This window comes from Balaenoptera physalus (assembly GCF_965194825.1).
Source record: "Balaenoptera physalus genome assembly, chromosome: 10".
In the NCBI taxonomy this organism is placed as follows: domain Eukaryota; kingdom Metazoa; phylum Chordata; class Mammalia; order Artiodactyla; family Balaenopteridae; genus Balaenoptera; species Balaenoptera physalus.
The window spans coordinates 77,277,848-77,293,807 of record NC_138889.1 but is presented as its reverse complement, the minus strand read 5'-3'; the positions used below and the strand labels follow the sequence as shown (position 1 = coordinate 77,293,807).

Genomic DNA, 15,960 nt, shown 5'->3' with positions numbered 1-15,960 from the left:
AAGATTCTGTAAGATTTGCTGCCCAGCTTGGATGTGGAGTGAAAGAAAGGGGTCAAGTTTTCTGGCCTGAGCTACTGCTGAAAGATGAAGTTCCATTACTGAGATGGAGGAAGACAGCAGGGTTTGGGGAAGATCAGAAATTCAGTTTTGAATGTTAATTTTGAGATGCCCATGAGACACCTAGAGATGTCATCTGAGCAGCCGGATACAGACTGCCGTGGAAGAAAGATGGCTGGAGATATACATCTAGGTATTGGTATTTAAAACCGTAAGACTGGATGAAATCACCAAGGGAGGGAAGATGGACAGAAAAGAGATCCCAGGACCAAGGTGCCAACATGTCAAAGGTGAAGAGAAAGCCAACAAAAGAAACCGAAGAGTGGCCAAGGAGGAAGGAGGGAAAGCCAAGCCCAGTGTTCCCAGGAGAGGGATCATCAGCACTGAGTACTGCTAGTAAGGCAAGTAAGACGAGGGCTGAGAACTGGTCACTGGAATCAGCAACATGTAGTTCACTGGTGACCTTGGAGTAGTTTCAATGGAGTTGTGGAGGCAGAAGTTCTGGTGAGGGTGGGCTCAAGAAAGGTTTTTATACAAATGTTCACAGCAGCTTTATTCGTAACAGCTTTAACCTGGAAACAGTCTAAGTGTTCAACAACAGATGAATGGATAAACAAATGAGCAGAATCCCATTTATAAAGTGGAATAGTATCCAGTAATAAAAAAATAGACTACTGACACATATCAACATGGATGAATCTCAAAAAACACTGTGCTGAAAGAAGCTGGAAATGAAAGAGTACATACTACATGATTCCATTTATATGAAGTTCTAAACCAGGCAAAACAAATTTATATTGATAGAAATCAGATTAGTGTTTGTCCAGGGAGGGGAGTAGGGCTAAGTGTTGACTGCAAAGTGGCACAAGAAAACTTTCTGCTGTGAAGGAAACGTCCTAAATATTAATAGAATGCTGATTATATGCATACATTTGTCAAAACTCATTATCTTGTACACTTAAAAATAATGGGAAGAGACAAAACAGTGAACATCAGCAAGTCTTTCTGAGTGGTCTCAATGTAAAGGGGAAGCTAGAATAGTGACACAACAGCAGGAGGGAGAAGTGGAGTTGAAATTTTTTTTAACGTAGGATAAATAATAGCCTATTTGTATGTTGATCACAGAGCAGTAAAGGGAAAACCTGATGACACAGGGGAGACATGCTGAAACAGTGCTTATAATGATGGATTATGGATTTAAGGTGGGTAAAGTGGGAAATGTACACATGAAGAGGTGAGGGACAGTGAAAATGTGATCTGTATCAGTGGATTTTGGTCTTGGTGCAGCTGCAGGATTACTGGAATTGGGATACTAAAGAGAGTGAGCTTAAAAGATAGGTAGTGAGAATGATACCTAATATTGAGACTGAAGCTGTAGTTTACCGACCCTGAGGTAGACAATGCTTGACTTCAGCTATCTTACTTACCCTGCCTTTCATAACAGATTGAAACTCTATGACAGTACTGCACACTTGATATATATTTTTGAGATATTCCACTACACAGGAAAATCTGAATACCTGGACGTTCTGGATATGTTATGGCCCAGAAGCTTACCAAATGGCCAGTGGAAGCCAAGTGGCGCCTCATCCTGTTTTAATTTTTCCTGTTGAATGCTCTTAGCTGTACTGTTACCCTACTTCCTCCACTTGATAGCCTGATCGGTGAGATTAGTCTAGACTGATCTCAAATCAGCAATGTCACACAATACATTCTAAATATTCCTTTCTAAGGAGTGATAGAGGTAGGGACTTCCTTGGTGGTCCAGTGGTAAAGAATCCGCCTTACAATGCAGGGGAGGCGGGTTCGATCCCTGGTCAGAGAACTAAGATCCCACATGCCGCAGGGCAACTAAGACTGCACGCCACAACTACCGAGCTTGCGTGCCTCAACTAGACAGCCTGTGTACCGCAAACTACAGAGCCCATGCACTCTGGACCCCGCGCGCCACAACTACAGAGCTCACACGCCCTGGAGCCTGTGTGCCACAACTAGAGAAGAGAAAACCCGCGTGTCACAACTACAGAGAAGCCCGCATACTGCAACAAAGATCCCATGTGCCGCAACGGAAGATCCGGCACGCCTCAACTAAGATCCCGCGTGCCACAACTAAGACCCGACGCAGCCAAAAATAAGTAAAATAAATAAATAATAAACAAATCTTAAAAAAAAAAAAAAAAAGTGACAGAGGTAGAATGCTGAGAGACACAAGTGAACCAGACTGTTAATCTAGACTAAGTGATAAGAAAGCAAATAACTCTGTGGAGCCTTACCCTCCTCCCCAAACAGAAATTATTTCAAAGTTATCTGACAGCTCTCTGATTCATTCTAAAGTGTGTTCCTAGCAGTTGAGGCTATGTATGAACCACCTTCACTGTGCAACCACTGTACATTCTCAGTTGTTTTCTTAGAATATTCCTTTCAAAATGCTCTTTTTAGAAAATACTGCTCTACTAAACAGATGACTAATCGTATTTGGATGAACCCCACACATTACAAAATTATAATGTTAGTTTTCACAAAGGAAAATAGGAGAAAAATGTATTTTCTTAATGGGAATAAGATCCTTGGGACAGAGCAAACTGCTAACCATAAATGCCCATCTGCCACAGCATGAAAGAAAATTGCATTTATCACTGTAAAGGGCTATAAAGTACTTACTTTCCACAACAGTTTAACGGCTGAAATTCTAATCAAAGAGTTAATATTTGGACTCTCACATCTCATAAGATGTTTAGTTACACAAATTAGAATGTTCCAGCCTGGAAAGGCTAACTGAAAAGAACAGAGATCCACTAACTATGGTTGGACTACTTATAACCAATAGAAGAAAATCAGAAGAGCCACTGGGTGAAAATCCCCTGAAAATCAAAGAAGAGTTTTAATAAGAAATCATTTTTGAGAAGTACTCTTTTAAATAGTAGAAAGTATCTGTTATGCACTTATAAAAAAGAAAAACAAAAGAAAAAAGTAAATTTTGGTTACTTTAAAAATTTAATGGTAAATCTTACGGCCTTATTTTTGTTTTATCATCCCACCCTACTCAAATTTGTACATGAAGCCATTCCAGACAAAAATTTAAAGTACTTTGTGCTGTATTATCAGCACTACACATTTCTAGTAATGGTCTGAATTCAAATCATGGTGAAAACAAGCTGACTAGTTTAGCCCAGTGAAAAGAGAAATCATGCTTATGAAGGAAGACTTAGACTAAGATCTGAAATATCATCATTTGAAGGGGTTAATCTTCCCATTGGTAGAAGTCCAGTTTTCTAATAAAGACCAAAAGACGATTTCTTTTTGATAGAGTTTTTGCTACATTAAATATTAATTTCTGTTGTAATCTTCCCACACACATACTAGTGTAGTATTTGATGAGGTTGACAATTCACAAACTGATCTAATGTTGATGCCATATCTTCTTTGGAAGGGGTCCCTGTCTGTATGATGATGATAATTAATATCACCTAGCATGTACTGACTGTTTTCTATGTGCCAGGCACTGATCTAAGTATCAACAGTTGAAATGTATCAGTTTATGAATTGGCAACATTCATGGAGGGGGAGAGAGGTTAAGGAACCTAAGATTACACAGGAAGTAAGAGCTGCAGCCAAGGCCTGAACTGGCTCCAGAGCTCATGCTTCTCAACACTAAACTATGCTGCCTTGTGTGTGTCTTGTTTTGAAAAAGAACCAGCTGGTGAACTGAAAAGAAGCATGTGACCCACCTCTCCTTAAAATTTCCATTATCTTAAAAATGATTCCTGGGCTTCCCTGGTGGCGCAGTGGTTGAGAATCCGCCTGCCAATGCAGGGGACACGGGTTCGAGCCCTGGTCTGGGAAGATCCCACATGCCGCGGAGCAACTGGGCCCGTGGGTCACAACTACTGAGCCTGCGCGTCTGGAGCCTGTGCTCCACAACAAGAGAGGCCGCGATAGTGAGAGGCCCGCGCACCGCGATGAAGAGTGGCCCCTGCTTGCCGCATGGAGAAAGCCCTCGCACACAAACGAAGACCCAACACAGCCAAAAATAGACAAATTAATTAATTAATTAATAAAATCCTAGCTGGAATATCTCCCACTCTAGTTGAGTTTCCCTTTACCTAGAAATAGTAGCTAACATTAAAAAAAAAAAAAAAAAAAAGATTCCTTTGTTAAGACTTGTTTTAAATGCTTCTGATTTTATAAAAGGCTTTAATATATTGAAATGTCACTTTATAATGCTAATGGTTGTTGTATACATTTAATTGAATGTTTTCTGTTCTGCGTTTCAAACTGAGTCAATAATTGTAAATGACACAATTGTATAGAGTGATATAAGTATATTAACAGTTACATGTTTAACTTTGCACATAAATCTAGTCTGAAAAAAGTATTAGTAAATAAGTACATATTTATCCCAATCTTTAAAAACTTTTATGAAACCTAGGGTAAATGTATGAAACTAGACTTCCTGGGCAATACTAGAAAACTATATGACTCAAGAATATTTGCAAAGAGAGAAGAAGCTAAAAAATGAGAACAGAATTATATAGCAATCAACTAAGCTGTCTTCAAATACAATTTGTGTGGTCTCGTTTCCATATTTTAGTCCCTTATGCTTGCTCTTTTAATGTATTATATCCTGATATTCTAGCAAATACAATTAAAACTACTCCTCAGAAAGGAAATCTGCAATAAAATATGTAATATCTTGTGTACGGTGACTAGTTTAATAAAACATCCAAATAACTAATCAATTACTAGTGTTTAAAATTTATAGTAAGAAACTTATTAAAAACAATAAAAGACTATCTCTGTTCCAAATTTAGGCCAATTTAAATGACTTTCAATGCAGGTAAACTCAATGCAGGGGTTACATTTGGTTAAATCTCACTGACCAGACGTCCAAGAATGTGATTACGGCGGTGGATCACCAGCATCAGGCAGTGCCCTCCTTAGCTGAATCCTCAGATCCCGGCCATGCTTCTCTCCTACTGCGGAGGCTCAGGAAAGGACCCATCATCCATGTGCTCACATAAAACCCTCCCTCCCCTCCCTACCCACCCCTCCCCTACAACAAAAACTGCAAAGTAGTTGTGCTTTTGTGGCCTTTTCACTGGAGACCATAAGTCTGAGTTGAATTATCCAATGTGAGGGTCACAATGAGAGACCGTGGATCTTTCTTATTCTTGTGCACTGTGATCTTTCCTTTCAAGGCTTCACCTATAGAAGAAAGGCAAAAAGTGTGTTTCAGAATTCAAGGAATACAATGTAGCAGAAAAGTAACACAGTAGACCTAGTATTGCTCTTTTTTTGTTGTGAAATGTTTCACTAATTTTTTTTTAACTTAAAATTTTTTAGGGCAATTTTACGTTTAATTTTTGAACAAAACAGATCTAACTTACCCAGCACAAGTGTCAAATGCTTGTGAAAGAGTAAGCAAAACTACAGTGGTCACTGCAGGGTTGGGGGCTGTGTTATTGGACTCCTCAATATGAGCCCTTATGGTGCGTCCTGGGCATAAAAAAAAAATAAGACATGGCCCCTGCCCTCAAAGAGTTCATGGTCAGGGGTGAAGAGAAACAGCTACATTAACAATTATACAACAGGTATGTGTCTAAAGTGTGCTGGAGGTGAGGATTGGGGATGGTCAGAAGGCAGTAAAAGGCAAAGTTACACAAGAATTAATGGATGAATTATCTGAGGAATAAAGTCAAGGTTACCTTAAGGAGTGTACATGGAACAGCTTTTAAGGAAGAGAAAACACGTATAGAGAGCCCTTGGTGAATGGCATTTTGGGGAAATGAAAATTACAGCTGCGAAAATAAATGTATATTTTATAGAGGCACATGACAAGGCTGTTGGCCTTTAAGGTACTCACATCGTAAATGTAAAACAGAGCTTACACAGGTAAAAGAGTGAACACAAAAAATACAAGGCAAAGAATGATTCTCTAAAAACTTATCCTGTATGCTCCAAATTTTGTTTTATTCCAAAATGGAATTATATCTATGTGCTTTTCTGATTATAGATACTTCTCATTTTAAGTTTTTTTCATTTATTTACCAACAGCCATTTAAAAATAAAAACGAGATTGTTAAGTTGTAACTAACTGATCACCATTCCCTGCTTTAATAAGAGTAAAATCACAGCAAATACTATCAGGTATAGCTTTGAAAATCTGGATGGATACAGTGAGGCTCCATATAAAATGATTGTGGAATCTATATAAAACTATCAAAATACTGAATCAGTATCTTATTTTAAAAAACACTGCAAATCGGCAGGATTAACCAAGATGGCGGAGTAGAAGGATGTGCTCTCACTCCCTCTTGCGAGAGCACCAGAATCAAAACTGGCTGCTGGACAATCATTGACAGGAAGAACCTGGACTTCACCAAGGAGGATACCCCACATCCAAGGACAGAGGAGAAGCCACAGTGAGACGGTAGGAGGGGCGCAATCAGAGTAAAATCAAATCCCATAACTGCTGGGTGGGTGACTCACAGACTGGCGAACATTTATACCACAGAAGTCCACCCACTGGAGTGAAGGTTCTGAGCCCCACGTCAGGCTTCCCAACCTGGGGGTCCGGCTACGGGAGAAGGAATTCCTAGAGAATCAGACTTTGAAGCCTAGTGGGAATTGATTGCAGGACTTTGACAGGACTGGGGGAAACAGAGACCCCACTCTTGGAGGGCACACACAAAGTAATGTGTGCATCGGGACCCAGGGGAAGGAGCAGTGACCCTGGGGGAGACTGAACCAGACCTACCTGCTGGTGTTGGGGGGTCTCCTGCAGAGGCGAGTGGTGGCTCTGTTTCACCGGGGGGATAAGGACACTGGCAGCCGAGGTTCTGGGAAGTTCTCCTTGCCGTGAGCCCTCCCAGAGTCTGCCATTAACCCCACCAAAGAGCACGGGTAGGCTCCAGTGTTGGGTTGCCTCAGGCAAAACAACCAACAGGGAGGGAACCCAGCCCCACCCATCAACAGTCAAGTGGATTAAGGTTTTACTGAGCTCTGACCGCCACAGCAACAGGGAGGGAACCCAGCCCCACCCATCAACAGTCAAGTGGATTAAGGTTTTACTGAGCTCTGACCGCCACAGCAACAGTCAGCTCTACCCACCACCAGAGCCTCCCATCAAGCCTCTTAGATAGCCTCAACCACCAGAGGGCAGAGAGCAGAAGCAAGAAAAACTACAATCCTGCAGCCTGCGGACCAAAAACCACAGTTACAGAAAGATAGAGAAGATGAAAAGGCAGAGGGCTATATACCAGATGAAGGAACAAGAAAAACCCCCAGAAAAACAACTAAATGAAGTGGAGATAGGCAACCTTCCAGAGAAAGAATTCAGAATAATGATAGTGAAGATGATCCAGGACCTCGGAATAAGAATGGAGGCAAAGATTGAGAAGATGCAAGAAATGATTAACAAAGACCTAGAAGAATTAAAGAACAAACAAACAGAGATGACCAATACAATAACTGAAATGAAAACTACACTAGAAGGAATCAATAGCAGAATAACTGAGGCAGAAGAACGGATAAGTGACCTGGAAGACAGAATGGTGGAATTCACTGCTGCGGAACAGACTAAAGAAAAAAGAATGAAAAGAAATGAAGACAGCCTAAGAGACCTCTGGGACAACATTAAACGCAACAACATTCGCATTATAGGGGTCCCAGAAGGAGAAGAGAGAGAGAAAGGACCAGAGAAAATATTTGAAGAGATTATAGTCGAAAACTTCCCTAACATGGGGAAGGAAATAGCCACCCAAGTCCAGGAAGCGCAGAGAGTCCCATACAGAATAAACCCAAGGAGAAACACGCCGAGACACATAGTAATCAAAGTGGCAAAAATTAAAGACAAAGAAAAATTATTGAAAGCAGCAAGGGAAAAACGACAAATAACATACAAGGGAACTCCCATAAGGTTAACAGCTGATTTCTCAGCAGAAACTCTGCAAGCCAGAAGGGAGTGGCATGATATACTTAAAGTGATGAAAGGGAAGAACCTACAACCAAGATTACTCTACCCGGCAAGGATCTCATTTAGATTTGATGGAGAAATCAAAAGCTTTACAGACAAGCAAAAGCTAAGAGAATTCAGCACCACCAAACCAGCTCTACAACAAATGCTAAAGGAACTTCTCTAAGTGGGAAACACAAGAGAAGAAAAGGACCTACAAAAACAAACCCAAAACAATTAAGAAAATGGTCATAGGAACATACATATCGATAATTACCTTAAACGTGAATGGATTAAACGCCCCAACCAAAAGACATAGACTGGCTGAATGGATACAAAAACAAGACCCATATATATGCTGTCTACAAGAGACCCACTTTAGACCTAGGGACACATACAGACTGAAAGTTAGGGGATGGAAAAAGATATTCCATGCAAATGGAAATCAAAAGAAAGCTGGAGTAGCTATACTCATATCAGATAAAATAGACTTTAAAATAAAGAATGTTACAAGAGACAAGGAAGGACACTACATAATGATCCAGGGATCAATCCAAGAAGAAGATATAACAATTATAAATATATATGCACCCAACATAGGAGCACCTCAATACATAAGGCAACTGCTAACAGCTATAAAAGAGGAAATCGACAGTAACACAATAATAGTGGGGGACTTTAACACTTCACTTACACCAATGGACAGATCATCCAAAATGAAAATAAATAAGGAAACAGAAGCTTTAAATGACACAATAGACCAGATAGATTTAATTGATATATATAGGACATTCCATCCAAAAACAGCAGATTACACATTCTTCTCAAGTGCGCACGGAACATTCTCCAGGATAGATCACATCTTGGGTCACAAATCAAGCCTCAGTAAATTTAAGAAAACTGAAATCATACCAAGCATCTTTTCTGACCACAACGCTATGAGATTAGAAATGAATTACAGGGAAAAAAACGTAAAAAAGACAAACACATGGAGGCTAAACAATACGTTACTAAATAACCAAAAGATCACTGAAGAAATCAAAGAGGAAATAAAAAAATACCTAGAGACAAATGACAATGAAAACACGACGACCCAAAACCTATGGGATGCAGCAAAAGCGGTTCTAAGAGGGAAGTTTATAGCTATACAAGCCTACCTAAAGAAACAAGAAAAATCTCAAGTAAACAATCTAACCTTACACCTAAAGAAACTAGAGAAAGAAGAACAAACAAAACCCAAAGTTAGCAGAAGGAAAGAAATCATAAAGATCAGAGCAGAAATAAATGAGATAGAAACAAAGAAAACAATAGCAAAGATCAATAAAACTAAAAGTTGGTTCTTTGAGAAGATAAACAAAATTGATAAGCCATTAGCCAGACTCATCAAGAAAAAGAGGGAGAGGACTCAAATCAATAAAATCAGAAATGAAAAAGGAGAAGTTACAACAGACACTGCAGAAATACAAAACATCCTAAGAGACTACTATAAGCAACTTTATGCCAATAAAATGGACAACCTGGAAGAAATGGACAAATTCTTAGAAAGGTAAAACCTTCCAAGACTGAATCAGGAAGAAACAGAAAATATGAACAGACCAATCACAAGTAATGAAATTGAAACTCTGATTAAAAATCTTCCAACAAACAAAAGTCCAGGACCAGATGGCTTCACAGGTGAATTCTATCAAACATTTAGAGAAGAGCTAACACCCATCCTTCTCAAACTCTTCCAAAAAATTGCAGAGGAAGGAACACTCCCAAACTCATTCTATGAGGCCACCATCACCCTGATACCAAAACCAGACAAAGACACTACAAAAAAAGAAAATTACAGACCAATATCACTGATGAATATAGATGCAAAAATCCTCAACAAAATACTAGCAATCAGAATCCAACAACACATTAAAAGGATCATACACCACGATCAAGTGGGATTTATCCCAGGGATGCAAGGATTCTTCAATATACGCAAATCAATCAATGTGATACACCATATTAACAAATTGAAGAATAAAAACCATATGATCATCTCAATAGATGCAGAAAAAGCTTTTGACAAAATTCAACACCCATTTATGATAAAAACTCTCCAGAAAGTGGGCATAGAGGGAACCTACCTCAACATAATAAAGGCCATATATGACAAACCCACAGCAAACATCATTCTCAATGGTGAAAAACTGAAAGCATTTCCTCTAAGATCAGGAACGAGACAAGGATGTCCACTCTCACCACTATTATTCAACATAGTTCTGGAAGTCCTAGCCACGGCAATCAGAGAAGAAAAAGAAATAAAAGGAATACAAATTGGAAAAGAGGAAGTAAAACTGTCACTGTTTGCGGATGACATGATACTGTACATAGAGAATCCTAAAACTGCCACCAGAAAACTGCTAGAGCTAATTAATGAATATGGTAAAGTTGCAGGATACAAAATTAATGCACAGAAATCTCTTGCATTCCTATACACTAATGATGAAAAATCTGAAAGAGAAATTATGGAAACACTCCCATTTACCATTGCAACAAAAAGAATAAAATACCTAGGAATAAACCTACCTAGGGAGACAAAAGACCTGTATGCAGAAAACTATAAGACACTGATGAAAGAAATTAAAGATGATACCAACAGATGGAGAGATATACCATGTTCTTGGATTGGAAGAATCAACATTGTGAAAATGAGTATACTACCCAAAGCAATCTACAGATTCAATGCAATCCCTATCAAATTACCAATGGCATTTTTTACGGAGCTAGAACAAATCATCTTAAAATTTGTATGGAGACACAAAAGACCCCGAATAGCCAAAGCAGTCTTGAGGCAAAAAAATGGAGCTGGAGGAATCAGACTCCCTGACTTCAGACTATACTACAAAGCTACAGTAATCAAGACAATATGGTACTGGCACAAAAACAGAAACATAGATCAATGGAACAAGATAGAAAGCCCAGAGATTAACCCACGCACCTATGGTCAACTAATCTATGACAAAGGAGGCAAAGATATACAATGGAGAAAAGACAGTCTCTTCAATAAGTGGTGCTGGGAAAACTGGACAGCTACATGTAAAAGAATGAAATTAGAATACTCCCTAACACCATACACAAAAATAAACTCAAAATGGATTAGAGACCTAAATATAAGACTGGACACTATAAAACTCTTCGAGGAAAACATAGGAAGAACACTCTTTGACATAAATCACAGCAAGATCTTTTTTGATCCACCTCCTAGAGTAATGGAAATAAAAACAAAAATAAACAAGTGGGACCTAATGAAACTTCAAAGCTTTTGCACAGCAAAGGAAACCATAAACAAGACGAAAAGACAACCCTCAGAATGGGAGAAAATATTTGCAAATGAATCAACGGACAAAGGATTAATCTCCAAAATATATAAACAGCTCATTCAGCTCAATATCAAAGAAACAAACACCCCAATCCAAAAATGGGCAGAAGACCTAAATAGACATTTCTCCAAAGAAGACATACAGACGGCCACGAAGCACATGAAAAGCTGCTCAACATCACTAATTATTAGAGAAATGCAAATCAAAACTACAATGAGGTATCACCTCACTCCTGTTAGAATGGGGATCATCAGAAAATCTACAAACAACAAATGCTGGAGAGGGTGTGGAGAAAAGGGAACCCTCTTGCACTGTTGGTGGGAATGTAAATTGATACAGCCACTCTGGAGAACAATATGGAGGTTCCTTAAAAAACTAAAAATAGAATTACCATATGACCCAGCAATCCCACTACTGGGCATATACCCAGAGAAAACCGTAATTCAAAAAGACACATGCACCCGAATGTTCATTGCAGCACTATTTACAATAGCCAGGTCATGGAAGCAACCTAAATGCCCATCAACAGACGAATGGATAAAGAAGATGTGGTACATATATACAATGGAATATTACTCAGTCATAAAAAGGAACGAAATTGAGTCATTTGTTGAGACGTGGATGGATCTAGAGACTGTCATACAGAGTGAAGTAAGTCAGAAAGAGAAAAACAAATATCATATATTAATGCATGTATGTGGAACCTAGAAAAATGGTACAGATGAGCCAGTTTGCAGGGCAGAAGTTGAGACACAGATGTAGAGAATGGACATATGGACACCAAGGGGGGAAAACTGCGGTGAGGTGGGGATGGTGGTGTGCTGAATTGGGCGATTGGGATTGACATGTATACACTGATATGTATAAAATTGATGCCTAATAAGAACCTGCAGTATAAAAAAACAAACAAAACAACTAATACTAAACTTTCATTGGGTTATTTGTATGGAAATATGTTAATATAAATGTTTCAGACATTACATGAAATTCCTAAAAATCTTATATTTGTATTTGTATGGAAATATGTATGGAAATATGTTAATATAAATGTTTCAGACATTACATGAAATTTCTAAAAATCTTATATGTTCTGGTATAATGTTATAAGTCATAATCCTAGTTATTACTTTAAAATGTATATCTCAGAAATAACTAATTTTCTTGTCAACTGCATTATTATGAACTTTCATCAAATCTTTTACCGTGGTCATTTTTAAGTCTTTTGTCATTTACAGACAGTTCTGGGTGTACTCTGATGATTTTGCAAATATGTTCCTATAAAAGGGTTTCATCTTCAAGAAATTCATGGAAAAGACTCTGACAAGTACAGGTTTCTGGTAACTGACTGTACTGCTGAACTGAATGAATAAGCATTTTCAGAACTCTGATGAAAAACTGATGAACTCATAAAAGTGCTAACAAAAGATCAAGATGATAAAAAACAATTAATTACATGGGACTGAGTGAACTGTTGAGGATGAGTATAATTTTTGTGACTTTCTGTCTGAATTAAAAAAAAAAAAAAAAATCCCACAAGGACTCAGAGGCAAAGAATATACAAATCAATTTTCACTGCAAAGTAAAGGAGCTGTTACAGTGGAGGATTACTGGACTGAATGTCAATATTATGACATAGTATGAGTGTGTTTCATGTTTGGTAATTGCAATCATTGTTGTTTTTGTTGTGGTCATCCATGTACAGTGCTTGGTGTCAGTCTATTTATCTCTTGTAAAAATAAAATACAGTGTGTGTGTGTGAAAAAAAAAAAAAAAAGTAGGGAAGAGGCATTGATGAATTTAAAAAAAAAAAAAAATTGTAATTGCAAAAAACACTGCAAATCAAATCCCCCACATTAAGGGATAAAGAATCTGAATGTTTTTCAATATGGTAGTGAAATAACACAGTAAAACACAACATAACCACCTCATAGTTATACTTCAGAGTATAAAGATTCCATTACTGATACATTCTACACAGCCTGTAAAAAAGGCAAGGCTTATATAGTTTAATACAAAATTAAGGAATTAGAGTAATGGAAAAAATAATGTGGCCCAAGATGCAGTCTATGTAACCTAATATAACAGTGATTTTACGTGTAGGTGTTATGTTAATACGTACATCTGGCTTTCTTTGGCTTCTGTATCTGACCTATTCCTCTGTATTACTAAGAAAATGAAACAAAACTACATCACACGCCAAGCTCATCAATAGCCTGACAAAGATTACCTATGAGGTAGTTCTACAAACTTTGTAGAAAGTTCAGGTTAATTATTAGACAATAATAATTGCTAATATTTATTTAACACTTATTTTGTGCTAGCCCTATTCTAAAGCCTTTATGTGATTTATCTCACTTAATGATTACAAAATATCTCTGTGAGGTTAAGTACGTTTCCCTCACTTTACAGATGAGAAACAAGGTTCAGGAAGGCTAAGCAATTTGCCCAAGGTCATACCGCCAGTTAGGGAAGAACTAGGATGTTAAGCAGGGCAGTTTGATTCCAGAGCCCATGTTCTTCAACTACATTCTAGTACCCCCATATCTCTACCTGAAAATTGATTATTATAGTTTTAATACACTTTAATGGACATGAGACAGTCAAAATTTTACTACTCTATGACATTATTTGTAAAAACAATTAGCCACTTTATAAAAATTTTACTAATATTAAATTTTATATAATAATTTTTATTCTATAACTTTAATAAGCTATAATACATGTTTTCTTGACCATTAAGACATTAACCTAGGGAAGAAGTCATAAGTATCTTCAACAAATCTAAGAGATTTTCCATTTTTGAATATGTAGGCAATATTTTCTTGTTTCTATTTTTTTACCAACATTTAAAAATTGTTATTTTATACCAACAGTCATATCCTGAACTTATCATTTATTGATACTAAAATTGGAAATGAGTAGCTGCTCTACGATAAACTGCTATTGGTTTTATAAGTATATGACAGAAAAGAGTAATTACCAACTTGGTCATTAGGTTTAAATTACTGTTACTGAATTATCAACACAAGTTAACAAGTGTTGAATTTTACAAATTAGTGGCTTGTTAATTCCTTCCTATTTATAAGCAATGTGTCTTAGTGTAAATTACTTAATTAGTTGCTTCTCTACAGTAGTTCCTATGTATGAAAAGACAGATAATGTATACTTGAGATATAAAAATAATGAAATGATCTCCACAGACCCAACATCAGGCTGGAATTTTACACAAACCACTGAAACCCCGTATTATGATGCTATGTCCCTCCAATCACATCTCTTCTCCAACCTCCAGTGGTAACCACGATTCTAATTTCTTGTTACCATTACCTATTCAAAATAGTTCCACTTCACAGAGATGTATCCTGTATTAATAGACTGCTATTTATTTGTTCTTCCATTAAATAATTTCCATTTTTTTTTATTACAAATAATGCTGCTATGATTACTGTTATATATGTCTGTTGTGTCCATAAGACAAGAGTTTCTCTAGGATGGAAACTGCAGGATTTTAGGACATACACATGCTCAAATTACCACATAATGATAAATGGGCCTTTACTAATAAAATTCATCTAGTCATAGAAAAAGTCTCTTATCTACATAAGAATAAAGAGTAACTTTCTTTGTTGAGAGAATATTTATCAAAATCTGAGAGCAAATATGATAAAAAGCAAACACAGCAGCATTTAGATTAAAGTGAGAACACAGCAAAAATACCACTATCACTATATTATTTAACATTATTCTTGAATGTTCTACACAATGCAATATGACATAAAACAGAAATTAAGAATACAGATGTGGGGCTTCCCTGGTGGCGCAGTGGTTAAGAATCTGCCTGCCAATGCAGGGCACACGGGTTAGAGCCCTGGTCTGGGAAGATCCCACATGCCGCGGAGCAACTAAGCCCGTGAGCCACAACCACTGAGCCTGCGCGTCTGGAGCCTGTGCTCCACAACGGGAGAGGCTGCGACAGTGAGAGGCCTGCGCACCGCGACGAAGAGTGGCCCCCGCTTGCCGCAACTAGAGAAAGCCCTCACACAGAAACGAAGACCCAACACAGTCAAAAAAAAAAAAAAAAAGAATACAGATGTACTACTATTACGGGGGAAAAAAGAGATACAATTAATTTCAAATGTTATTTTCAGGGAAAGAGTTCCAGAAATCTTCATTGAGTTCTCTTGAGACTTTAACTAAATACTGATCTCTGTATGTGTATGGTAAAATTTCATGATTTTGAGCAAAGAACAATTCCTAGGGAGCAATTAGCTGAACAATTCCCAGAGCTCACACAGGCTGGGAGATGTCTGAATTCCAAGCAGCCAGAATAGAAGGAACCTGTTGAACACTTATGATGATTCACTAGAGACACCAGATTACGCTTTCGCATTACACCACCCAAAGAGTAAAGGCCACACCACTGCTCTCTAACAAAGCTTTAAAACATTTTTTGTAAAGATCAAGGTAATCTTTAAATAACTTAATTGCCTGCCAAAGCAAACTTCACATACTTTTTAAAAGAAAGTAACCAAAATCCAAACATTCAGCAAAATAACACTTCCAGTGTTTGACATCCATTTAAAAATGTCTAGA

The 15,960-nt window shown here is 37.8% G+C and overlaps 1 protein-coding gene and 1 long non-coding RNA gene across 5 annotated transcripts in view; one reads left to right on the top strand and one right to left on the bottom strand.

Moving 5' to 3' along the window:
• Nucleotides 1-4,201: 4,201 nt before the first annotated feature.
• The window catches only part of PRMT3 (protein arginine methyltransferase 3), a 150,807-nt gene continuing 139,048 nt past the window's right edge, over nucleotides 4,202-15,960 (bottom strand). For 2 of the 4 annotated variants that reach the window (XM_082476651.1, XM_082476650.1), the window contains exon 16: nucleotides 4,202-5,262. Coding sequence is in view for 2 of the 4 variants with exons in the window: in XM_082476650.1 (XP_082332776.1) it covers nucleotides 5,153-5,262 (110 nt within the window). In the remaining 2 variants the exon portion in view is untranslated. Of the gene's footprint in view, nucleotides 5,263-5,442; nucleotides 5,554-15,960 lie in introns of those variants that run through there. The other 2 variants (XM_082476649.1, XM_082476652.1) reach the window with 2 other exon arrangements.
• Nucleotides 9,050-15,960, top strand: part of LOC309667816 — a 160,788-nt gene continuing 153,877 nt past the window's right edge. The window contains exon 1 of the long non-coding RNA XR_014267980.1: nucleotides 9,050-13,120. This is a non-coding gene — a long non-coding RNA (uncharacterized lncRNA). The remainder of the gene's footprint in view (nucleotides 13,121-15,960) is intronic.